The following is a 25,660-nucleotide window of genomic DNA, read 5'->3' on the forward strand; positions in this document are numbered from 1 at the left end:
ACTGAGCGCTCACAGTCCTGCGCATCTGAAGCGAACAATGAGGGCAGTCACGGGATGAGCACTGACCTTCAGAATAATTGCAGGCCTGTGATAGAGCTTGGCAGTGAGACAGCATTGCAAGCCGGGACACTGTAACTCCCATCACACTCCCTTCTTTGCTTGTTTTATACTAGGAAAATAAAACAAAAACAAAACTATAAGAAGCACAATAAGATGGGTTATTATAAACGACAAAAATCAGAGCCCAAACCTAAACCCAGACAAATCATCACAACAGTTCATTTTGCATGTTGAATGGGAACATTTAGGGCTTTGCACTCAAATAAAGCCAAGACTAGAGGACACTGAAGGCCAACGGGAGCATTTGTAAAAGGACTTCAAAGTTAGCCACTCATCAATGTGACGCGTTCAACACTGAGGCCATGTGACTTGCGCTGTATGGACAGAAGCACAATGCCAAACACAGTCGCTCCTCAGGAACAGCGTGATGGTTCCAGACGCCACCCAGATACCACATGGTACCGATGCTCGCCGGCTTCTTTGGAATGCTGACGTGTTTGTATGCAACCTGTGCGCACCCTCCCGCAGACTCCAGGTCACCTCTGCCAATGAGACCTAACACACCATGGTTGCTAGCTGCCCTGGGCGGAGCCTTGAACATGGAACCTGCAGATGCGGGGCGGCAGGTGCAGGGAGGCGCAGCTTTCCAATGACAAGTGTGGAAGATGTGGCCCCCAAGTTGGGCTGTAGCTCAGTGGAAGGATGCTTGCCCAGCTGCGTGAGGCACTGGGTTTGATCCCCCAGTACCACAGAAACCAAAACCAAAAAGACGGGCACCTGGGTCGGTGGCAGGGCCCTACGCACTCCTGTAAGGGGTTCCACTGTGCTCGTATCTTCGGCATTCTGTCCCGGTGGCTTTTACCAAGCTCGTCAGCCTCTCTAACGTCGGATCAAAAAGTTGCCTTGCACAGTTTACCCCAGATCCTTGCCCACCTGACTCCCTCAGCTCTTCTCCTGGTCTCCCCCTCACTGCTGACCATCTCAGCTGGCTCTTCTCCCTCTCCCTGAGACAAGGACTCACAATGTAGCCCAGGCTTGCCTACAACTTCTGCCTCGGACTCTCCTGAGCTATTTTACGCAGAATCACCTCTCACTATGCCTTAAATGCTGGCACTCCTGCACACACACTCTTAAATGCTTGCACTCTCGAGAGCTCCCACCACCTTCCTCGAATCACGCCATCAGCATGTTGCATCCTTGCTGACTCCTGGCTGTCTGCCCATCCAACTTTCCTTCAGAGATCCAGACTCCCAGCATCGGGCATGCTGCTGGAATGCCTCTAGCCACAGGAAAGCAGGCTGCCAACATCCATTCCACCCCACCTCCGCCCAGGAGAGCGCTCTGTATTCTCTCTCTCTCTTTTGCAGACAGGGTCTCACTATGTAGCCCTGGCTGGCCTGGAACTCACAGAGCGCTGCCTGCCTGTGCCTCCTGAGTGCTGGAATTAAAGGTACAGGCCACTTGCTGCTGGACTCTTCCTGTGTTTTCTATTGAACTGAGGGGCTCTGCCATACTCCAGGTGCCCAATCAGGAAGCTGAGTGTTTCTTGCTTCTCTCTTCGTGATCAGTCACCACATCTGGCTTACTCAACTTCCCTACCGTCTTTAAGCCCTATCCAGTCCTCTCTTTCCTATCCCCTTTAGCTCTGGCTGGAGAGATGGATTAGAAGTTAGGAGCACTGGCTGCTCTTACAGAGGACCCAGTTCAGTTCTCAGCATCCATACAGCACAACTGTCTAGAACTCCAGATCCAGGGGATCTGATGCCATCTTCTGGCCTCTATGGGCATTGCACACGTATGGTCTACTTATGGAGACTCAGGAAAACACTCATATATATATATATATATATATATATATGTTGTTTCCCATATATATATATATATATATATATATATATATATATATATATATGGAAAACCTAAAACCTAATGCACCATTTATAACCCATCCAATCTAGATAAATCTTTTTAGAACCGTTACTTATTACTGTGTGTATGACATGGGGAGAGCACACACATACACAGCCCGTGCAGAGGTTGGAGGGCAAGTCTCTGAGCTGGCTCTCTCCTTCCAGCTCTGTGCAAGCTCTGTGGTCACACTTGTCAGGCCTGAGGGGCAAGCGCTTACCTGCGGAGCCATCGCTGGCCCTAGAGCGATCTTTGTATAATAAAGCCATTCTCATCTCCCTCCTGCGGACAACCCTTTAATAGTTTGCAGCTCACTAGTGGAATCCTGTGGGGACCATGAGGCCCTCAAGCAAAGAGACCCCAAACAGCAATACAGAGCATGGCAGGTCTGCAGGGAGCCGGAGCTGCTAGGCCACAGTGTGTGTGAAGGGCCAGATGCAGCAACACTCACTGGGAAGGGAGAGCGATCCAGGGACCCGGCAGCAGTTTCCAGGCCGTGGAATGACACACCACGTTTGTGCTGAGCGACAAACTGAAGGCGCCCCACTGAGTAGAGCCCCCAAACCCAGCTTTACCCTCTGCAGCCAACATCACAGACAAGCCCCTCTTCACGGCCAGAGCGACCTCAGGCTTCACCCACGCTTGTTGTTACACAGGGTCTCAGCCTTTCACACCTTCAACGGACGTGCTTACTCATCACTCTAGCAGGGGGCTCGTGAGCGTGTCTCAAGAGGCTACAGAGGGGAGGGCGCAGCACCAGAGGCGTGGGATGTCAGCCATGCGGCCTTCGCCCGCGACCACGGTTTGCACTTCAGCCTCCTCGTGCCCAGCACAGACGGTTTTTACACCATTTATTTCCTGGGGGCACCCATGCCATGATACGCACATGGAGATTAGGGGACAACCTGTGGGAGCCAGCTCTCTCTTTCTACCTCGTGAGATCTGGAAGCAACACTCAGGCCCCTCAGGCTTGGCGGCAAGCTCCTTCATCCACTAAGCCACCCCGAGCCCACAGAGCAGATTTACAGGAGCTGGTGTGTCAACCTTCCTCACAGACGCGTCTGGGGCAGCATAAGGTGACTAGCACACCCTTACACTGGTCAAGGTGCAGAGAATGAGATGCAGAGCACTCGCCTGAACAGCACCCTTCCATCACACCCGTCCTCCCACAACTCGGGGGACGGTTAAGAATCAGAGCTAGCGGATGGTGACACGGGAAGCATGTTCTGCACTCAGCATGGAGGTTGCCCATATGAACTCACAGCAGCTATGACAGCAGGAACAAGGACTGTTCAAGCTCAAGCCAGACAAAATCCCAGCATGCAGAGGCAAGGCGGGCACTAAGCCCGACCCCCGGCTGAGGGATTGGCAATCGAGGGCACTGTGAAAGGTGTGCCCCCAATACCCCACTGGTAGGTCCGCCACATTCCAGGGAAGGCCAAACATCCAAGAGTATATGGGCAGCACAAGAAGGACGTGATGGGTTTAAAGTTAAAAAAAAAAAAAAAGACACAAATTTGCGTGGGTAGGAAAGAGAACATATCTGAGAATTTAGGGAAGATGATTAATTTGATCAAAATACACTGTAAGAATCAACAAAGCTGAGTTTTATAATAAAACTAAAATCATTACTAAAAACGAGGAAAATAAACAACAACAGCAAATGTAACAGAAGTTTAACCCTCTCTGGGTATGAAATAAAAAAGGGACTTGAAAGCCCTCGCCTGAGCACTGTGAGGCAGAGTCCGTGTGAGGCTGGTCAAGCAGGTCCCCACACTGGCCAGCATCGCTTTTCCCCTCATTCTGCAGGTTCCGTGTCTTCACCCAGCTCCTGACAAGTGGTCACTCCTCTGAGACCACGCCCATGCCCATGCCCTCGGCTGTGCCCTCCTTTCCTCCTGGTACCTCTTTTCCTCTTAGCCCTTACGCTTCTAGTCTATATTAAATCTCTTTTAGTAACTCCAACTCTGCCTCAAAATTAATTTTAACAGAAGGTCCAACATAAAGCATTCACAAGGTTAAAAACTGACACTTTCCAGAACGGGGCACCTCCTAACATTCACCAGCACTGCACCTGAGGCCAAAGCAGAGCCAGGACACACGCCTCGCTCGGGCTTACCTCGATGTACGCTGGCTCCGTGCCCGCCGGCGAGATGTGCGGCTGCCAGTCTTTGGGAGGCTTCGAAAGGTACTTGGAATCGGTCACAACCCACTTGAGCCGAGGCCAACCTAAAGCAGACCCAGGGTGAGAATGGAACTGTCCACCACCACCGAGGCACTCCACACTGAGCGAGTCATCTTGAATGTCAAGACAACATGTAAGAGCACTTCATACTCAGTAAAATACTTCACTTTTATTATGTTTTAGTGATAAATCGCCAATTACAGCTTCTTTCAAGAGAGCATTCATTCCACACGCTAACCGCAGGCCTTGACAACAGCCATGAGACTGGATGTCAGTGAAGCCCACGCAACCTGTGTCCTACTGCCCCTGGGCACAGGGTTTAGCTTTACTGCACACAGGGGTAGCTAGCCTTTCTGGCCAGTAGCATAAAGGTTACGAGTGTGGCTACAGAATCAGACAGGCTGGATTCAACTCACTACTTTGCCATTTACTAGCTGGGACTTGGGGATTGTTTCTCAATTTCTTACCTGGAAAGTGGGGGCAATCACTGCCTCCATCAAAATGACTGAGAATGTAAAAACCCACGTGCAGCCCTGAGTTGTGACTCTTTTGGGATTCTGACTAAGGCGTGCAGTTTAACTCTCGGCTGGTAATCTGCCTCGGAGTGCCACTCACCTTTAAACTGCACGATTTCTCCATTCTGGGTTTTTGGCAGGCCCTTCAGGCAAATCTCACTGGTGAGCGCCAGGGCAATCCCACAGCTCCCTAGCAAGAAGCCGATCTGCTGACCTCCGGCGTCCTGTGGAGAAACAATAATGAGCACAGTCAGGGTGTGCGTGAGTGAATGTGCGCGCACCACGCTTTGGACCAGCACCCAGAGATGCCCCAGCACCGCCCACTGTGCCACGGAGCCTGGACAGCTGGCAAACGCTGCAGTCAGGACAACTTGGCTCCAAAGAATTTGGAATTTCTGCCACAGTTTAAGCACAACCAAACACTGCCAAGGATGCACCCTACTAGCAATGTGACCTTCTCTGACTCTCTAGGCAAGTGAACCAAATTCTAACACAGTTTTCTTCTCCTAGCCACACCCTCAGACCTAAGAGTAAGGCAAGTCAGGCCACAAATAATGCAAATGGTATCAAAGCCCATATTTTATCAGTTACATCAAATCCATTTGTTCCTTTATTCTTCTGTTTTTCAGGGAATAGATTTTAACCTTAAGGAACAGGAAAAGCAACCTAAGACTGCGTTGAAGAATTTACATGCCAGCTTCAAAGCAGCGCTAGGAAACTAAGTACAGTCAATTTAAGGAGAGGATTATGGTGTCCCGTAATAGTCACCATCCCATCAGCTAAAGTGACAGCAGCGCCACCATGTTCTCTCTCTCTCTCTTCCTCCCTCTCTCTCTTTCTCCCTCCCTCTCTCTATCTTTTTCCATCTTTCCTTCTCTCTCTCCCCCCATCTTCCCCCTCCTCCCTCTCTCTCTGGTTTTCTGAGACAGGGTTTCTCTCTGTGTAGTCCTGGCTGCCTCTGCCTCCCAAGTGCTGGGATTGAAAGTATGCGTCAGCCCACCAGGCTGAGACAGTTTGTCTGCTTGTGACAGTATCTCTGTGCAGCTCTTGATGTTCTGGAACTCACTCTGTAGACCAGGCTGAACACAAACTCACAGAGACCCGCCTGCCTCTGCCTCCTGAGTGCTGGGATTAAAGGTGTGCGCCATCACCGCCTGGCAATCAAGTGGCTTCTAGTGGCAGTGTGGTGCCTCCCAGGTCACACACAGCAGTGTTACCTTTCTGGTCAGGGGTACTTCTATGGGCACTGGAATCACTTCTGCCAGGAGACATCCATAGAAAGCCACCATAAACATAACTGGATCATTGTTGGGGTAAACCAGGGCAACCTAAAATTCACAAAGACATTTAACAGTGGTTTTTAAACTGATGAACTCTCCGCACATGTAACATTGTGCATGAACAGTACAAATCAAACAATTTAATAGCTATTTGTTCTGAAGGAAATTAAGTGACAGAGAAGGACAAAAAACCTGGCAAGAGTACCATCATCCCCATGATTATACCATATATTCTGGGGACTGGGGACACAGCTCAGTGAGGACCTGCCTTGCATAAGGCCCCATTTGCAATCCCCAGTCACACCAAAAGACAAAGACAAACCCAATAAAACTTATACATTTTGAGAAGTCAAAATGCAATTCATTATCACTGTGGTAAAGAGCTTCACTTAGTCCTAGCTGTGATTCCGTAGCAGCCAGCTCTCCACGTGGTAAGCTCTTAGGAAGCCTAAGGCCATTTGCCTTAGTGCAGGGTTAAAGCCACAACGTGGAGGGCACCTCATGGCAGAAGACCATGAAAGCTGTCGAGGAGCGCCTGGAAGCTATAACCAACTCAGGAACCACATGGGAGCACAGGCAGGCTGCTCCTCACCACCTCACCGCATCATCCTCGGCCGCCCAGTGTGCAAAGGTGCCAGCATGAGGGCACCTGTAACACTGGACTCACTAACAAGAGATGAGCGAGAAAGCATGGAAAGCCCTGTGTGTTCATGCCTGTGGCGTCATCGTGGCGTCATCGTGTGAGCCACAGGGCGGCTTAGCCCCCGTTACTCAAGGGTGCAAAGGCACGCATCTCACGATCACCGTGGCACGTGCTGCCGGCTGGACATTCGCAGATGAACATCTGAAATCTAACCATCTTGCTGGATGCTCTTTCTCCTGACTGCTCATACGTTTATTAACAGAAAGGACAGTGACACACACCCATGCACAAGCACATTCAGAAACCTTAGCACTGACAGCTCTTACCCTTCCAAAACTCCTCTTCTCCCAGGACCCACTGCAAAGTTTGGGCCCTTCAGAAAACCCTGGGCTTCTAGATCTTTATCTGGAAACCATGAATGTAACGCCTGGCCTCCCCATTCCTCATGACCCATCCACCTGCCCCTGCGGGCTGTGGAGAAAATCTGCACAACTCTGCTCAGCCATCCAGGCCTAGATCAAAAATCTAGACATAGCTCCTTGGAGGTGACACCTGGTTCCAGCAGCATCTGTGGCATCCTTGCCGCCGCCGTACCTGTGGAGGACAGAGAGCTGGTCCTCCGGCTCAGTCACACAGTAGCCCTTCTACTAACTGGGCGCTCGCCTTGTCCAGCACACCGTGCTTCTCCCTCAGCTTCTCAATGTCAGAGGCAAAGACTCCTCACCAATCTCCTCAGCCTGTTCAGCCTGGGAGACGCCCGAGGTGATCACGGCAAATGCAGTTGAGTTCTGACTGAGCCCTGAGGCCCTGGGTACCCCGACCGGGGCTGGAAGCTCCTCGGGGGTTAAACGGCTGCTTCAGGTAATAAGAATCTGTGACAGAGGCCATCAACGGACTCTTGTCCTACTGTATTCTTTTTCATTCTTAGTTTCTTTTTACCTTTATTAGTGCTTGTGGACCAGGTGCATGTGAGGCATGGCGCATGCCTATGTGCGTGTGCTCAGAAGACAAGGTGCCGGTCTCCACCACCAAGAGTTCCAGGGATCCAACTCCACTTATGAAGCACAAACAGCAAGCCCTTCACCCGCTGAGCTCCAGCCCTTAATCACTTGTTTCCCCTCGGTTTGCAATAAAATTCTTTAAACTCATTCTAATGCTGCGCTCACCCTAAACCTGGGTTCAGGGAGCCACGGGAAACCCTCAGTGTCGGCCTGCCTAAGCAAAGCTGCACTTCTATCCAGTTCTGGCACGATGCAAACGCTCAATACATGAGGGTACTTGCTCCAAGCCTGACGAGCTGAGTTTGATCCCTGGGACAGACAGCTCCGACAAGCTGCCCTCCGCCCTCCGCGTGATTCCCCATGTTCACACAAACACACACAAATAAAGGAACAGGAAAAATACTTTTTAAAGGTTAGTTTAAGTGATTCTGTGATCGTTAACCTACTGAAAAGAACTCTGGGGCCAGTCAGATGGCTCAGGGAACGAAAGGGCTTGCCCTGCAGGCCTGACGTGATGGCCCAGGTCTGGGGCGAGTATGGAAAACTGGAACCAATTCCTGAGAGCTGTCTTAAGACCCCACCTCCCACAAACAGATATAAATAAGGCAATCTACAAATTTGTTGTATTCTATAAATTACAAATGAACAGTGCATTTTGACTTGTAAAAAGTAATCATATTCAGTATATTATTATAAACAAAAAAAAACTTCAAAAAAAGTCACTTCCAATTAAGAACTAAATAAAACATCAATTTGCTTTTGTTTTTTTTTTTTTTTTTTTTTCAAGATAGGTTTCTCTGTGTAGCCCTGGCTGTCCTGAAATCGATTTGTAGACCAGACTAACCTCAAACTCACAGAGATCCACCTGCCTCTGCCTCTGCCTCCCTGAGCACGGGGATTGCAGGCATGCGCACCACACCTGGCTTTCAAATTTGCTTTTTCACTAACAAAGATTACCTTCCCTTTCTGTGTGAAAGGACAGAGAGCTGCCTTCAACAGGCTCATTAGCCAGGTTTATAGTGACGAAGATTTGACTGGACAAAGCATTTATTCTCAGACTTAATCTCTCTTTTCATCACGTCCGTTTCCATAAGCAGCTTCCGAAAGAGGCCTGCAGCTCGGAACACACACATGGGGCTTGGTACTGGCTAGGCCAATGGATGGAACTCTAAATTACACTGTCTGTCTTGTCTAAGAATACGCTGGGGCTGGAGCTTGGCAGTTACAGAGGACCAGGGTTCTGCTCCCAGCACCCACACGTGCTCATGGCCATTTGCAACTTCCGTTTGAGGGAATCTGATGCTGTCTTCTGACACTCTTAGGCACCAAGCATGCATGTGGCACACATGCAGACAACTCACCAACATACAAAAAGAAATAAACATTTTTTAAAAGCTATGCAAATCTTACCACTATACACCAAAATCCCAGAATGCAGTTATCAGTAAACACCACCTTTCTAAACAAGACAACACAACCACTCACCCTGTCTCCAGCTTTCAGCACTGGTTCGTTTCTGGTCCCCAGTTTATTAAGCAGTGTGTAAGCCAACTTCAAACTTCTGCTCCACAGCTTTCCTGGGAAAAAAAAAACAACGGGCGGAGAACATTACGGGCCTTTCAGCCAGAGAGCACTGGGTTCAGCAAGGTAAGACAAGAGCCACCGTCATGGTGGCCATGAGGGCTTTGTGCCACCCTCCCCAACACAGCAGCTTCCTCAAGCGGCTTCTCGGTCATCCTAGAGAGTCGCTCTTGTCCTGACACAAATACACAAATAAGACACCGTCCTGCCTTACATAACACTTTGTTTTCTTTCTTTTTGAGACAGGGTCTCACTGTGTAGCCCTGGCTGTCCTGGAACTTACTCTGTAGACCAGGCTGGCCTTGAACTCTCAAATGCTGGGATTAAGGGCAAATGCCACCAAGAATGGCTTAGGTCAATGAAATATCCGAGTCACATGCAGCTGAAAAGTTCCCAGAGAAACCCTGCCCACCACGCTGGGGAGGGAGACCCACCGTAAGTGAGGGTGTAGACTGGCTTCCCCGTCACGTCCAGCCCCGTCAGGCACGGGCACTTGGCTTGGGTGGAGCCCCAGCGCTGCAGGGCAGATTCCAGGGCAGGTGGCCAGTTGCAGATGACTCCCAGGGGCTCCCCTTTCACCGGAGTCATCTGGCGGCCCTCAGGCTTCGGCTGGTTGGGATCTGGCTGAGGTACTGTGGCAAATGGGCAAGAAAGCGAAGTAAGCTCATGGGCCCTACCACGACTCTAACCTCTGGCACATCTCTGTCCTCGGTGTGACTTATTCTCACACGGAGAAAGGACAATGTTGGGGCTTCCACCACCCTGCCCAGAGACGCGCACGTGACGAATGAAGAATGTGAACGAGGTGGGTATGATGGCCCTCCCTACAGTCCCAGAGCTCAGGAGGCTGAGACATGGACAATCTCCAGTTAACGGTCCACCAAGGAATGCCACTAAGACTCTTGTGTCAACAAAACACTTTGAGAAAGAAAAACCACACACAGCTACCAAGTGCACGTGGGCACAGACAGCAACAGTACCACCTCAGCTGGGGACACTCCCTCTCCCGGGCTTCCTGAGCGTGGAGTCACCGAGCTGTCCTGGCTTTGCTGTGCACACCACTAGGGCATGCTGAAGCTGTATGTGGGCCAAAGAGCTGGCTCAGTGGTTAAGAGCACTCGAGGCTCTCGCAGAGGACCCAGGTTCAAGTCCCATTACCCACGGATCAGCTCACAACAGTGCAGAACTGCAGTACCAGAAGATCTGATGCCCTGTTCTAGCCTCTGTGGACAGGACTGTGAAAGGGGCACACACGCATGCATGGAGCCAAAAGCCCACACAGAAAACAAATCAGAGTAAACAACTGAAAATAAGGAAAAATGCTCCTTGTAACTCACTATTACGATGTACTTGTAGAATTTAGTTGAAATGTTTTGTCTTATTCTATTTTTAGAGTGAGCATACATAATGGGTTTTGTAACAGCATTTCTATCCATCTATGTCATCAAACTTTGTTCATGCTCCCCCCCCCACTGGTCCCCTCCACCCTCTAAATAGCTCTCTCTTCGGCATACTGTCACAGGAACTCCACTTCTGCCTCGAATCCCACCTCCATAAAACTTCCTTCTCTCCACCGGCCCGCCTTTCCCAAGACCTGCACACACACCTTTAAATCTACTGCAAGAAAGAACGCGCAGTCTTTCCACGTCTGGGTCTTGCTTCTCTACTTAGCGTACTGGTCTCTGCTTAGATCCAGTTCTGTGGGTTCGTCCTACTGACATGTTTGTTTCACTCCCTATTTTGCACATAATATTTTCAGGCCCTTATTGACCTTTAAATTTAGTCCAAATTTAAGAGGAACACCAGCAACCAGGAGTGATTTTTTTTTTTTTTTTTTTGAGACAGAGAACTCTGTGTAGCCCCTGACTGTCCTGGACTCACTCTGTAGACAGGCTGGCCTCGAATTCACAGAGATCCACCTGCCTCTGCCTCCCAAGTGCTGGGATTACAAGCGGGCACCATGGCGCCCAGCTCCCCAGGAGTGGTTCTTAATAAATTTTTCATGTCTGCAGAGACCGTCCACCTGGCAGGCCGTTTTCCACAGGGTTCAGGCACACCCTTTCATGCTTCCAAAAGACACTAGCATTTCTCTTCCAAAATTAATCACCAGTCACGGCGAGGCCATGCCTGTGACTACAGCGCACTTGTGAGGCCCGTCTCCCTGAGCGCTAACATGGAAGGAAGGGTCCAAGAGGGGCAGCCTTCGACACAGCCCGACCGACCGCAGCGGGCACCGACCAGCGAGCGCGGCCGTCTGCCCTCTTACTGCTACCTTCCACAATTTCCTCAGAGTCGTCCACAAAAAACTCCTTTAGGGGGGGCCTTTTGGGTCGCTTCAGAGTGTTGAGAAGCTGCTGGATTTTTGTAGACACTCTACTGCTCACAGGAACACCTGTACGGGAAAATGGTAACTTCAGACAAAGCTCATTGAGACGAGACAGATACTGGCTTCCTCAGTTACCTCAAAAGGCTTTACTTCTTTAAATACTTTTTTATTTGATTTCTGTGTTTTGAGACAGGTTTCTCTATGCAGCTCTGGCTGTCCAGACTCACTCTGTAGACCAGGCTGGCCTCAAACTCACAGAGATCCACCTGCCTCTGCCTCCACCAGTGCTGGTATTAAAAACATGCTCTATCACACCCGCTTGATTTTTACTTCTTTAAAAAAAAATGTAACTAGGGGCTGGAGAGATGGCTCAGAGGTTAAGAGCACTGGCTGCTCTTCCAGAGGTTCTGAGTTCAAGTCCCAGTAACCACATGGTGGCTCAAAGCCATCTATAATGAGATCTGCTGCCCTCTTCTGGCTTGCAGGTGTACATGCAGATAGAACACTGTATATATAATAAATAAATAAATCTTTAAAAAAAAGGAACTTAAGTTTTTTGTTATTTTTGTTATAATGAGACTTTTAAGGATCTAAATGCATTGTTTACTGAAACTCTGGGATTTATCTCTCTTCCACCCCTTCCCTCCTCCTTCCTTAACGTTTTACTCCTAATGGAGCTTGGCCTTCGCCCAGTCTTACTCTATTCAAAAGGAACCAACACACACACACACACACACACACACACACACACACACACACACACGGCAAACTTATGGCAACAGAAAACAAACACAGTGTTGTTCCGAATCCACAGCTGAAAGGCCTCCCCAGGCCTCCCTTTCTCTTGTCGCGCTCTCTTCTTCTACCCCTGCTCCACAGGCCCTTCTGTGAAGCCATGGTGAAAAAGAGCCAAGAGAGAGTGTGCAAGTGGCTCTGCGGCTGGGCCACTCCCGCACCCACTGAGGGCATACCGTCAGCTGTGTCCATGAGGCTGGATCTGCTGGGCCCTTTGTGCACACCTTTAACAATGCCGGAGGGGGGCAGGTCAATGTTTGCTGGGCGAATTGAGGAGGAGGGGGCAGTGGCAGTGACATCAGGAGGAGCGGAGACATTCTCTAAGAGAGGAAAAGACAAAACTTAGACAATATGGTATTGACAGTAAAAGGAGCCACCTCTAAACCTTGTGCTTAGAAGGAATAAAAGGCACTCACTCTTTTAAAACAAACTTTAAAAAAGATTTTATTGTTATAATCGTGTGTGTGTGTGTGTGTGTATGTGTGTGGACATGCATGTGTACAGGATACACAACTGGAGGTCAGAAGACAACTTTTGGCAGCTGTGGGTCCCAGAGATGGACAAGTCATGGGCTCAGCGTCTTTACCTGCTGGGCCATCTCACGGCATAAAACAGACTTTTCAATCAAAGCCTAAGGTCATCCACACACATCAGCGTTCCAAAAGCACAGTTTTCACAATCTTAGTCGCCTTAGCTGTCAGTGTTTCACTAGAAAACGGGAGCAGAGTGAGGGAGTGCCCAGCCTATCCTAGTCTGCAGTCCTCGGAGCCCGAAACAGTGGCTCAGGGCACACATGGGACATGAGATGAGTCTCCTTCTAATGTGACAGACCCACCTGCAGTGGCCTCGCTCTGAGCAGAGGCGAACCCACGCACGCTACTTCAACGAAAAGTTCTTGTGAATTTTACTTTTTGAGACAGGGTCTCATCAGGCTGGCCCTCCTGCTGGGTGACAGGTGTGTGCCGTATTGCTCAGTGTCAGTGGGGCAGAAGTGAGCAGCTAAGAGAGCTGGTGAACAAAGCTCTGCCACACACACACACACACTCACACACACTCACACATGTGCAAACACACACTCACAAACACACACCACACACATATATGCTCGAGCACACACTTACATGCACACACCACACACTCCCAAGCACACAACACACACACACAAATCTTCTGGAGAAAAAGGAAATGAGAGGATAAACCGCTAAAGAACCATGGAGAGGGGAAACATAACTGTAAGATCAGTTAAGAGTGAGATTTCTGTGCTTCACAGGCCCATGCTTATCAGTTTCACAAGTTTAATACTTTTAAAGTTTGAAGCACACGCTGAGTCCACTGTGGTGCAGAGTGTCGAGAAAGGCGGTAAGTTCTTCTGCTTTCTTTTTGTCTCATGTAGCTCAAGATACCTGAATTTGGGTTTGTGATTCTCTTGCCTTTCAAGTGCTGGGTTGTGGGTGTGTGTCACTACGCTCAGTTCTGGTTTTTTTTTTTTTGTTGTTGTTGTTTTTCAAGAAGGGGTCCTGCTATGTAGCCCAGGTTGGCCTTAATTCTCTTCAACCTTCCAAATGCAGGGAGTGCAGGTGTGTCCCAGCGAACCTGACTAGAAATTGGCACTTTCCCCATCACGTTCATCCAGGCAACTCGTGTAGAAGGAAAGCCACGGGTGGCATTTCATTGTCCACAATAAGGGAGAGGCTGAGGGGGCTAAGGCACAGTGGGCTACCTCACAAAAGAAACAGAACTACATATATGTGCAAGATGCCTTGAGATGCTCCCGAGAGATGGGACTAAAGGCGTGTGGCACCACGCCCCACGAGACTGCAGCCTCTTTAAGGAGCAGGCATGACGTCAATGAGAGCTAACATCCAAGAGCAGAAGCGCTGGATGGGATGGTCTCTGGAAACAGAGAGCCACGCGCAATCCTCTTGGTAAAACCCAGACAACGGAAAGCAAGTGTCTGGATTTCTTTTTGCAAGTGGAAAAGCTCTTTTTCAGACATATTCATCACTACATTCTCAGCTCCTTATTCTCCATAGGGAACATGCATGTCTGTGCGTGGCTGCCCTGGGACACAGTGCAGAGCAAAGAGCACAGGGGGGTCGCCGTGGATGGCGTGTGGCTTCCTATGTGTCAATTATACCCACAAGGTAGCTATATTAAAAATTATAACCAGAAATTAAAATTTTCCAGCCTTTTCTTTTCAGAATTCACATTGAAATATTATATAAAGTGATACAGAAAGGTTGCTTAGGTGACAACTGAGACAATGAGATGTGATTGGTCAAGAAAAACGGGTGACAGAGCAGACACAGCACAAGGGCGCGACAGTGCAATCAGCACCTGCCAAGTAAGTAAAGCAGAGACCACAGAGAAAGAGCAAAGCCCACAAACACACAGAGCAGAGCCAAGCGACGGTTGCGCCCCACGTGGCTCACGGAGGCGCCCTCAGCCTGCACAGTCCATGCAGCGGCTCAGCAGCGAGCAACATAACGCCAGTCTTTAGGCTGAGGACACAGGCCTGGCGGACGGTGGCCCGGTGCAGCCCCTGCCCAGACTGGACACGTGTGCTTTATGGGATACACACGCCTTCCTGGGAGGCCTGAGGCGCTGCATGCTTTAGCAGCCCTGACGTAGGGACTACTTCTCTTTGCGGACAGGCAGACTGGTGTTATGTTGTTATGCAGCTTCAGGATTGCACATGGAAATAGATATGGCTTCAGGTGAGCGTTGTGTATCAGAAATGCTGATGATACCCATGACCCCGCACACGGGTACTGCTGGTGCTTCCTTCTCAGCCTCACTAGCTACTCTCTGTGATCATATCTTTAGGCCACACTGAAAACTTAACAGGATCATAAATCACTTCCTGGTCCAGGGTACCTCACGGGACATTAGTGGGTTTCCTGGGCAGGCCCCACTCCTACCTAGTCGAGCACTGGCAAGCACGTCAGCTAGAGACCCGCTGGTCCCTTTCACCTCTCCGTGGGACAGCGTGGAGGACGCCGACGAAGAGGTGGACGATCCCTGAACGGAGCGGTTGATCCAGGACTCGGCGTTCTGCAAGCTTTGCTGCAAGGCAGCGGACAGCGCGGCCTGGCGCCTCAGAGAGCCCTCATCCTCAGAGGCCGAAGACGTGTCTGTGTGGAATCAGAAAAAGAGAAGTCTCGATCCTGCCGTGAGCACAGACTTTTCGGGGTTCTCGGTCACTGCCTGCGCATCGGAGGCCAACAGTAGCGGAACACCAGCATTCTCAAGCTAGGTTAGCAGGGACGTTTCCTGAGATGAAGAGAAGATCTGTGGACCGCAACCCGCAGAACAGCTGAACTCAGGAGACCATGCTAAACTTAAAATCATAACCAACGAAGAAAAACACCTTCTACAAACTCAACTGTTTTTCTGCTCTGAGATTGATGTCCACATTCTTCTGGTTTGTCTGCTTACAGGGACCTTGTGACAGGTGGCCACGCAGGGTCCTGTGGATATTTGTCTCTGCTTAAAAGGAAAGGATGGTGGTAGAAGATGCAGAAGCTACTTCTGTTGAAAATGGAGCCAGCGCTGGGTGATGGGAAACTACTAGGCCGGGGCACTGCTTGCTCTACTGGAAAGGCTAGCTGGGTACCGGGCACAGTGAGGTTTCCCGAAGACTGAGAATTCCCTGCTGCCTCAGCTGAGCCTGGCTGACTTCAGGAAGCAAGAAGAAATCAGAACAGCCTGCTGAGAAAGCAGATGTCCAACTGCACATAGGAAGGGCAAGGCTGGGGAGAAGCCGGAGCTACCTCGGGCTAGGACTCCACACATCACCCGAGAGCCACCACTGACCTGGGACAAACCCTTCTGAATGACTTTGGGCGGCTCTAATTAGTGACCTGTGGGTTGTATGAACTCCTTCACTTTGCTTTTGTTTCTGCAGTGCTAAGAATAAAACCTAGGGCCTCATACGTGCTGTGTAAGCTAACTCCACAACTACCCCACCCCAGTCCCATTCAGTTTTTGTCTGTTTCATGACATTCTGCAGAAATGTTTTGCCAAATTCAAATAAATAGGTGGGCCCAAGACATGTAGTAGTTCAAAGAGCTAGAGAAAGAAGAGGGCAGGAAAGTTGCTACACGCCACGATGGCAATTGGAAAACACCAATCAAAACAAACAAATAAAACCCCAGTATGGTAATCCAGAATCCATAAGTCTAATCTTTAAGCCCAGCACACAAAAGCTGAAGCAAAGGCCACAACCTTTGCTTGAAGATGGTCTTCAGGACCATCTGCAAAGCTTTCCCCCACAGTAAAGGAGACTCACAGCCCAGGCATTGTGATGGTTCTTAACGCGAATGTTCAGGAGGCTACGTGAGGTCCTAGGATTCTCAGATGCATGAATGCCATTGAAAAGCCGCACACTGTGGTCCTAGCCATACACAACCCCAGACCAGAACACAACATGCTGTGAGAAGATCCGGCCAAGAACGCTACGGGGAGAAGGACTGATCTTGGCCCAGGTTTGACGTCTTTTTATTGTAAGGGAATACATTACAGAGATGTATGAGATGGGGGTGGGAGAAAGAGAGACAGACAGAGACAGGCCCCAGAGATTTCAGCCACCAAGCACTCCCTACAGGAGAAAGGCTCATAACATAACAGGGAGCAGTCAGGGAGCACACAAGAGAGCAGGATTTAAAGAAAGCATTTTAAAATAATTTCTAAAAATACCGTAACATTTCAATTCTATCTTGAAAGGAAAAGATTCTCTAAACAACCAGAAAGTATGGGTGGCAGGGAGACAGGAAGGCCTGTGACGTTCTCACTGCAAGAATGAAGTATTTTGGGTGCCATCTCAGAATCCCACATAGGCCTCTGGATTTACAAGTTGCCCTTACTGTATCATTTTAATTTGTGTAAGTCTAAAGCCAGAATAAATCAATTTTTATAGACAGTAAAAACAGTATCTTCATTATTGGATTTGTGGAAACTGATTGCATTATGTTTCTGTATTTGATCAATTATGTAATTAGGTGTAGTGTTTCAATTCAATTACCTGCTCTGCCTGCTGGCCCTCCTCCGGGTGTTTAATGGCTTAAAGCTAAGGAGCAGCTTGGGCGAGGGGAAAACACGGCTCTGTCTTCCATTTGAACCCTGAGGTCTACCACTCTGCTGTAAGTTGAGGTTAGGATGACTCATGGTGAAGACTGTTTATATTCAACACCACGCCTGGCCCTGCAGCAGACGGTGGCAATGAGATGCCGAGTGGGAAGGCAGCCGGCTTTCCTGGGGCATGGAGTCCCGCAGGTCACGCTCCTCTGCTCTGCAGCTGAGAAGGGACTGGCCTGGAGGCCCGAGGAACAGCGCCAGGCAGAGAGGAACAGCAAGTAAGAAAGGATGGGGGAACAGAAAACAAGGCATTTGACGATATTAACAGAATGGAAACTAGCTGAAGCACACAAGGCAAAAGTGGCAGTGACGTGAGGCCAAAGACAGGCACGGAAAGATGCCTTCCTAACGCTGCTGGGCCAGCGTGGAGCTGGGGAGCACCAACAGACCCCTCTCGTGCCCTGGAGCACTGACACAACCTGCTCCGTCTTCGTCATCTGCCACAGTATCTGGTACTTTCCCTGGTAACATTTAAACGGCACCTGAGAGACGGCTCAGGGTTCAGAAGCACTTACTCCTGGCCAAGCTCAGAGCTCAACACCCTTCTCAGGTGGGTCCCAAACGCCTGCAACTCCAGCTCCAAGGGACCCAAGGACACCTTCTGGCCACCAGAAGGGTCGTTTCACAGTCCTGGAGAGCTTGGCCTTGAACTCATGACAACCAGTCCTCTTGCCTCCTAAGTGCTGGGATCACAGTCAGGAGTCACAACCCAGCTCACAGGTTCTTGTTCTTGCGGCTGTCAGTGGCTCTGGGGCTGCCACTGAGGCTGCATGGGAGGCAGGCACACTGCTGCTGAGCTACAGCCCAGAAAACAATTCTGAACGCATGGTTCGCCCTTCGCGTGTGATGTGATTTAACACAGCATCACCTGATACTGCTCATCAGAAGCCTACCACTTCTTTGTAACCAATTAGGAAACACAGAAGTTATCTGCTTATTACTTTTAAGGGAAGAAAAGTCCCCAGTTTACTAACTGTTCTTAACTGCTATGACTTCAGTCATGTGTGGACATTATATTTAAAATGTTTATTTTAAAAATTGAACACTTGAAGCTTAACCACAGTTAAGGACACTCACTGGCTGTTCTTCCAAAAGATCCAGGTTTGAGTCCTAGCACACACATGGTAGTTCACAACTGTCTGTAACTCCAGCTCCAGGGATGCAGACAGCCACAGAGGCAAACATCCATACACACAGAGATTCTGAACATTTGTTGCATTCGCTATTTGTTGCACTCCAGGGTATTTTTCCAAGAAAAAAGCATCCACTTATACAAAGACTTGTACACGAATGTTATTTATAATAGCTTAAAATGAAAAACAACCCAGTTGTACAAGTGCAGACAACCGGATGGCTGAGCTACACTCTACTCATGTGTGGAGTCTGACAGCCATGAGCGATCTGTTGGTGGATCCAACATGGCTGATTAAAAGCCAGCCCTTCCTCCCCCTCTGTCTGTAAAAAGGAAACAAAACTGTATGGCTCTCTTACTTAAGGATTTAGGAAAAATGCAAACTAATGTATAGAGATGAACAGAGTAGCAGTGGTTCCCAGCGTGGAGAGGACCAGGAGGAATCCAGGGGAATGCAGAGATGGTTGTTATCCTAACTGTGTTTCTATGTTAAAACTCGGCAAAGTACACAGCCTAAATGTGTGCTGTTAGGCTGTAGCTATAGCTCAGGGACAGAGCACATGCTTAGGGTGTGCAATCTGGGGTCAAACCCCTGACTCAACCCCCAAAGCTGTTTATTTTGTGCCAACTTTAATTCAATAAAAACAATTTGTTTAATTCAACCAAACAAAAACCCCTAATTTTAAGACTTAGAAGGATGAAAATGACACCTAAGCCACATGACATGCTGAGGACACTATGAACTGCACGGGTTCCTGGAGGACAGTTCCTATCGGAGCTGGAGCCATGACCCAAGTCCAGGTCCCAGCACCCACACTTGGCTCACAACAGTCTAACTCCAGGTCCAGGAGATCACATGCTGCACATATATACGCACACGCAAAACTTTCACAAAACTAAAAGTCTTTAAAAAAAAGAAGAAGAAAGGAAAATACATCCTGCCATTGGGCCCATTTGACAGATGACAAAATGCGGTCTAGACTGTGGCTCAGCAGAGCGAGGAAGCCAGGCTCCACTGAAAGGACAGACGGAATGCGTCCTCCACAAGCACTGTGAGCAGACTGTTGTCTCAGCTGGGCCTGGAGTGGGTGCCTGCACACAAGCCTCTCCACAGAAAAGTCCCTCCTGCGGCCAAGCCTGCTGTGCGGTGGGGGACTGCGCCCACCAGCTCAGGGATTCACTTCCCAGTCGCCCTGAACCGGCAGCTCTCAGGAGGCGACAGCACACGGAAGCAGGTGGGAAAGGGGATTCCCACTGTGCCAGTTAGCAGACTGGCCAATCAGGAAGAAGACGGAGTCTGGCCCTGCTGCTGGAAACAAGTCAGTCACTCAACGACCATGATCCTCCTGCTCCACAGAGCACTTACAGCCACGCACTGGGCAGCGGTGAAGTCCCGGGCACAGGGCGCGGCACCACCATCCATGAAGCACCCCGAGGCAGACAAAACTATCACTACCCCAATGTGTCCCAGGTGTCATTTTTATATAGACAAATACAGAGAACGGAATTAAGAGTGTGGTAAAAGTTTAAAAACAAAACTATGGAGAGGAAAATTTCTCCTTGTCTTCCAGCCCCAAGAATGACCACAGTCGCTGCCAAGCAGGACCCTGTTGGGGCACACAGCCACATGAAGCTGCCTCCACCAGGGCAGGGCTTGAGGGGGCACAGACGGTCACCTGCCCCTCTCACTGCAGCGAGCGATACGCCTGCAGAAAAAGCTCAGAAGCACAAATGCATGCATAAATAAACAAAATAAATAAGCAAGTGCTGTGGGGTTTGCACTGTTTTTCCGGATGAGTGAGTCACGGTATTACACAAAGACCCTTACAGAGAGCTGAGGCAACTGCTTCGTGACATCACTGATTCATCACATCAGAGAACTGGACGACAGGAATGCAAGCAGTCTAAAAGACAGTGAAAGGCCACAGGCATCGAGACTAGGAATCACCACACGCTGAGAACTTAAGCCCCTAAACCCGCGGCAGCTCAGGGTGTGCACCAGCAGTCAGCTGAGTCGAGTCGTTCGTGAAGAAATACAAACCACCTCCCATGCCAACTGTGGCCATTGCTTCCCTACAGCATGACTCCTCCCGTTTCATCAGGTAGCTCTGGATCTTCACCCGGTTAGTGACCCAGGTGGCTGTGCACCCTGAGAGGAACAGCAACCGATGACCAGTGCCCAGAAGTGAGTTCCACACAGCACAGCACACGAGGGAAGAGCCTTCCCACCTCACGTACGGGTGAGTCAGAGCACAAAGAGCCTGAGATACTGAGATACTGATATACACGCTGAGATACTGTCAACCGTGCAAGCGAGCACAGGCTCAGTGCACGCAGGAGGTAGATGCGGGTGCTTGCTCAATGGCTCTCCGCCTTAACTTTTCAGGCAGGGTTTCTCCCTACACATGGGGCGGGGGCTGGCCAGTGGGCCCGGGGAGCCCAGCTGCCTCCTCCCCATGCGAACTGGGGTTTACACCACTGCACCCAGGCTTTATGACGGAGCTGGGGAGCAAACTCTACTGAGCACCCCAGCTGCCGTTCTGATAACTAGCCAGAGCTGGCTTTAGACGCATTCAGTGACCAGCTATCCTGTCATTCGTCCACCACCGAAATATAACCTGCTAACGTGGGCCCTGAGGGCTAGCAGAAGTTGGTAAGCCAGGTCAAACTGCGTGGTAACCACGCGGCAGAGCTCACGCGCCCTGGAGCGCACTGTTGGTGACTTACACTGCAACAGCGCAGGAGCAGCCAACGCTCTCTCCTCCTTTCTTCTTGCTTTTTTGAGACAGGGTTTCTCTGTGTAACCCTGGCTGTCCCAGAATTCACTCTGTAGACCAGGCTGGCCTCGAACTCAGAGATCCTTCTGCCTCTGCCTCCCCAGCGCTGGGACTGAAGGCAGGTGCCATCACGCCCAGTGAGAATGGCAAATTCCGCTGCTGACAGGAAAGATACCAGCAGAATCCCCACAACACAGGCCCCACCCTCCCTTGGGAGCGAAGTGTTCTACTCGGCATGTGCAGAACTGTCGGATGAGAACGCTACCAAGACTGACCGTGCTAGGCTGTGTGAGCCCGCTGTGGAGGGACTCAGCACCTCTAGGTGGGAGAGATTTTCTACTTGCAACAGAGATGTCCCTAAAAGCATATGGAGGTGTTTCGAATCCTGTTCTAGAGCAGAGGTAAGGGGACAGGAAGCCTGACCACGCTGTTCTGCTGAGTTTGGGTCTTAAGAGAGAGAGAACTCCATCTTGTTATGAATGATTAGCATCTGCAATGTGATCAAGATTACTATGCTACATCTCGGGGGTTCTACAAGAACAGAGCATGCATGCTCAGAAATGCAGGGGCTTGCAGGAGACTACAAGGACTATGGTTCCACTTAGCAGTGAACAGCTGTGATTTGTTTTGAGAGCTGCTAAGTTCCCCTGCAGCAGTGACTTTTATGAAGGGGCTGATAAAAAGGTTTCCATTCCTTGAGAGCCTTCTCCCCATCCTTGGGGGTGCCCTCACTTCTAACGCAGAGCCATGAGAGCAGCCTTTTACTCCGAACCCACACGGCTTCGACAGAGGCTGGGAGAGGGCTGCATGCAGGGCTGCTCCCTGCCCTCTGCCATTTACTGACGCTGAGCCTTCGGCCATTCTGCAGGGAGCTGCCAACGCAGACGGCTAGCAGGCTGAGAGCCTCCTTTGTGCCCAAGGACCCAACTTGTATAGTGCACGAATGTGGAAGGGAACCCATCCAAGACTCTGAATGAGTGGGTCTGAAGTATGCACCATTATGGACACAAAATGCCCCATTGTGTTAAGTCTGTGAGAGGTATCCTGTGTTAAATGTGAAGAAACACTTGAAGCCACAGAGCTATTTCTCTTTCAAACATATTGACACCACGAATGTGAAGGGAAGAAAGCACACACAGCCAATGAGCCCACAGCAAACCCAAGTGCTCTGACAGGTCAGCCAAACCCTAGAAGAAACTGTCACGGGAGCCCTGGACCCATAAGCGAAGCTCAGCGTGGCAGCTGGGAACGCACAAACCACGCAGCGCAGCCTCCGGGGCCCTGGACAAAGCGCGACAGGGTCAAGAGCACGTGCTGCTGCTACACGGGCCCCAGGGGCAGGCCCGGCACCTGGAACAGTGTGCAACTCTGGTCCTAGGGGGCCTGTCACCCTCTTCTGGCCTCCAAGGGCATCAGGCATGTACACAGTGCACATACTACATACATGCAAGCAAAACACTCATACACATAAAATAAAAATAAGCAAATAATTTTTAAAATATTCTCTTGTGTTTGATCTAAGGAAAAAACTAAGGTTTTTATAAACTTGTCAAAAAAATTCTGAACAGAAAAGAATTTTGAGGTTTGTCTAGTTGGTCCTCAGATGAAGTTCTAACTCCTAAATTTACACTGGGAGGAACAAAGATTCCAAGTCTGGTGAGTGGGGATGGGGGAGGTCTGCTTCCCACTTTCCTCAGGATCTCACTATAAGGAAAAATGTAAAGATATAAAAATATATTAACAGACGTCTATTTCTTCAGACCTATTTCAAATTTGGATTAAGCGCTCCTAAAATCTCTAATGACAACATTTTGTCCCAGGTCCACCTGCTCCCACGATGGCTGCTGAGATGGAGCATCAACTGAGGAGACAGGCGTAGCCATGTTCTCACAGAAGTGCCCGTGTTTACTGCCTACACGGAGTGGACGTCACAGGCAGTAAAGGCTGGAGTGTGGCAGAAAGTGGCCAGCAGGGGTCTAAGAACACCTGCCTTGCTGCGTGGCATGTACACGGGGACATCACCGCCAGCCTCGTTGAGAGTGCACGCCTGAGTGATGCTGGGTGCGAGTTCCAGGTCCCATCTCAGAAAGAAAAGCAGTATTTCCAGTAACTATCACGGAAAAAGGAGGACACACCTACCGGGAGGCGTGCAGGCATCCGCAGGAGACTGGACGAATGTGGACCGCCTCTTGGTGGGCATGGGCAAAGCCATTTTCTGTTCTTTGTGCTTTGCCAGAGCAGCCTGGACTGCTTCCGTGTGGATGTCTGAAAGTTAAACACATGGACATTTGCATTCTGCTGACTGCAACCTCTAAGAAATGAATTCTTGGTACGCAGGCGGTTAACAATGCCAAGGGGAGGCTTGCTGGATTTATTACCTTTTGATTCAGATCAATTAAGATAAAAACCAAAGATAGAAACAGAAGAAGTCCAGGGTAATTTCACAGAGAATCTGCAGACTGATTACACAACTTCCTGACACAGAAAGAAGGGCCGGGTGGGGGTGGGTGGTCTAGCAAGCCTCTGTGCCAAGGGTGCTCGGCATCTGGGTGAGCTGGTGTTAATTCTAAGGAATAATTAGACGTGTCCTACAGTAAAACCTTGAACTGGAGCACTTCCAAGAACAGCAGCCGAGAGCTGCCGTGACCAGCCGGCTCTCTGCCGCAGAACAGAGGGTGCGAGGCTGGTTTAGGAAGTCACAGGGCACGTGTTACATGACTGCCAGGCTGCACACAACTCTGGCCTCTACCGGGACGTGTCACAGGAACCCCAAAATTAACATACTCCAAACAGAGCCCTGGACTGTCCACTCCCACTGCAGACACCCGCTCTCCCTCTGCATGCAATGCACACGGCACGCCGCTGCTGCTCTGTAACAGATGTCTTACAAGACAGTCAACTTGGACCTCTGGCCTCTGCACCCATGCACATAAGTCCACACCACTCACACCTCCACAAACACGCAAGGACATGCACCTCACACACAAAGACTAACAGGAGAAAGGACACTCTTACAGAGCCTAGCAAGGTGGATCAAACCCCAGGCGCCTCCCAGCTGCTGCCTCCTTCCTAGCTGAGGGATCCTCCTGGCCTAGGAATGGCTTCACACCCTCCCAGACCTCTCTGTGTGACCTCGGAAGCTGTCCAACCAGATCCTTCTTTGGGGAACTTTAACTCTTAATCAGACACTGTAGGTCCTAGGGCAGGTTTGAGTTATTGGCGATGACCCAGAAAAGAGAGATTCTGAACTTCCAGTGAGATCCCTAGAGTTTTCTCCTCTTCCAGAGGTTTCTCAGCCACTTCCCTCAGCCTACACCAGCTAGGTAGCCCAAGTCAGCAGCTGTGTGTGCAACCAAAAGAGCCCTGACTAACACAAATAAAAACTCTTTTAACATAATATTTTTGTTGATTTTTTTGGGAATTCCAGAATTTCACATAATGTATCCAGACCATCCAGGTCCATTACTCCCCCACACTTGTGCCTCCCCCAAAAAAAGGTTTTAAAAAGGTCCAGTTCGTGTTGCCCATACAGTCACTGTAGCATGGTCAACTGCCTTCGGCCAGCCCCTAGGCGGGTCCTCCCCACCCAGCCCTGCCAGAAGCCACGATTGTGCAGAGCTACACTTCACAGTTCTTAGTTCTCCACAATGGCTTCCTGTCTAAGTTGTTACTTTTCGGGGGCAAGCAGGTTGTCATAGAAGCCTTTTCTGTCTCTCAACCGCAAGTGTGCTGCCATCTACACCACTGCTGAAGCGGCTTCCTTGTCCTTACAGTTGGCAGAAGCACAGATCATGGATTTACATGGGGTATCTAGTTGGCACAGATGGACCATGAGCAGCCACTCGGCCTCAAGCATCATACACACCACGGACCACAGCATGGTCTCCTGACAGTCACCAACATGGTCCACAGTGGCAGAGCAGCCCACGAACATCAACGTGGCTTCAGGCAGCAGCACACACCAGACAACTGCATGGCCTTCGGAGGTGACACAGGCCATGAACATCAACACGGCTTCAGGAGGCAGCAGGGGCCACGCACATCAACATGGCCTCCAACAGTAGCTCAGGCCTCAGACACACACAGCTTCGGCTTCTCTTACTCTCCACTCCGATCCTCCATCACAAATCCATTTTTGTTGCACTGGAAACTGCAGCCCATCACTAGGTAGATTTTCTGTGGTGGTTGTTGTTTTTGCTGTTGTTTTGTCCACACAGCTCTACAAGCAAATACTCATTGCCACATGCCACTGTCCGGCTCAAGGCCTCTGGTCTCGGAAGCACCTAAGCACTGGACCATCGCTGAGACGTCAGGTTTCCAT

General features: G+C 50.0%; 1 protein-coding gene across 6 annotated transcripts in view; it reads right to left on the reverse strand.

The window, feature by feature from the left end:
* Dip2b (disco interacting protein 2 homolog B) overlaps positions 1 to 25,660 on the reverse strand; it is a 160,455-nt gene that overhangs the window by 48,447 nt on the left and 86,348 nt on the right. For 2 of the 6 annotated variants that reach the window (XM_060388622.1, XM_060388620.1), the window contains exons 4-13: positions 23,479 to 23,604; positions 15,216 to 15,428; positions 12,471 to 12,614; positions 11,446 to 11,565; positions 9,608 to 9,805; positions 9,078 to 9,169; positions 5,886 to 5,996; positions 4,769 to 4,892; positions 4,088 to 4,197; positions 67 to 169 (exon numbers count right to left, since the gene is read on the reverse strand). In XM_060388622.1, coding sequence (XP_060244605.1) covers positions 67 to 169; positions 4,088 to 4,197; positions 4,769 to 4,892; positions 5,886 to 5,996; positions 9,078 to 9,169; positions 9,608 to 9,805; positions 11,446 to 11,565; positions 12,471 to 12,614; positions 15,216 to 15,428; positions 23,479 to 23,604 — 1,341 coding nt within the window. Of the gene's footprint in view, positions 1 to 66; positions 170 to 4,087; positions 4,198 to 4,768; positions 4,893 to 5,885; positions 5,997 to 9,077; positions 9,170 to 9,607; positions 9,806 to 11,442; positions 11,566 to 12,470; positions 12,615 to 15,215; positions 15,429 to 23,478; positions 23,605 to 25,660 lie in introns of all 6 variants that reach the window. The other 4 variants (XM_060388621.1, XM_060388619.1, XM_060388623.1 and 1 more) reach the window with 3 other exon arrangements.

Source organism: Meriones unguiculatus, chromosome 8 (assembly GCF_030254825.1).
Source record: "Meriones unguiculatus strain TT.TT164.6M chromosome 8, Bangor_MerUng_6.1, whole genome shotgun sequence".
In the NCBI taxonomy this organism is placed as follows: Eukaryota; Metazoa; Chordata; class Mammalia; order Rodentia; family Muridae; genus Meriones; species Meriones unguiculatus.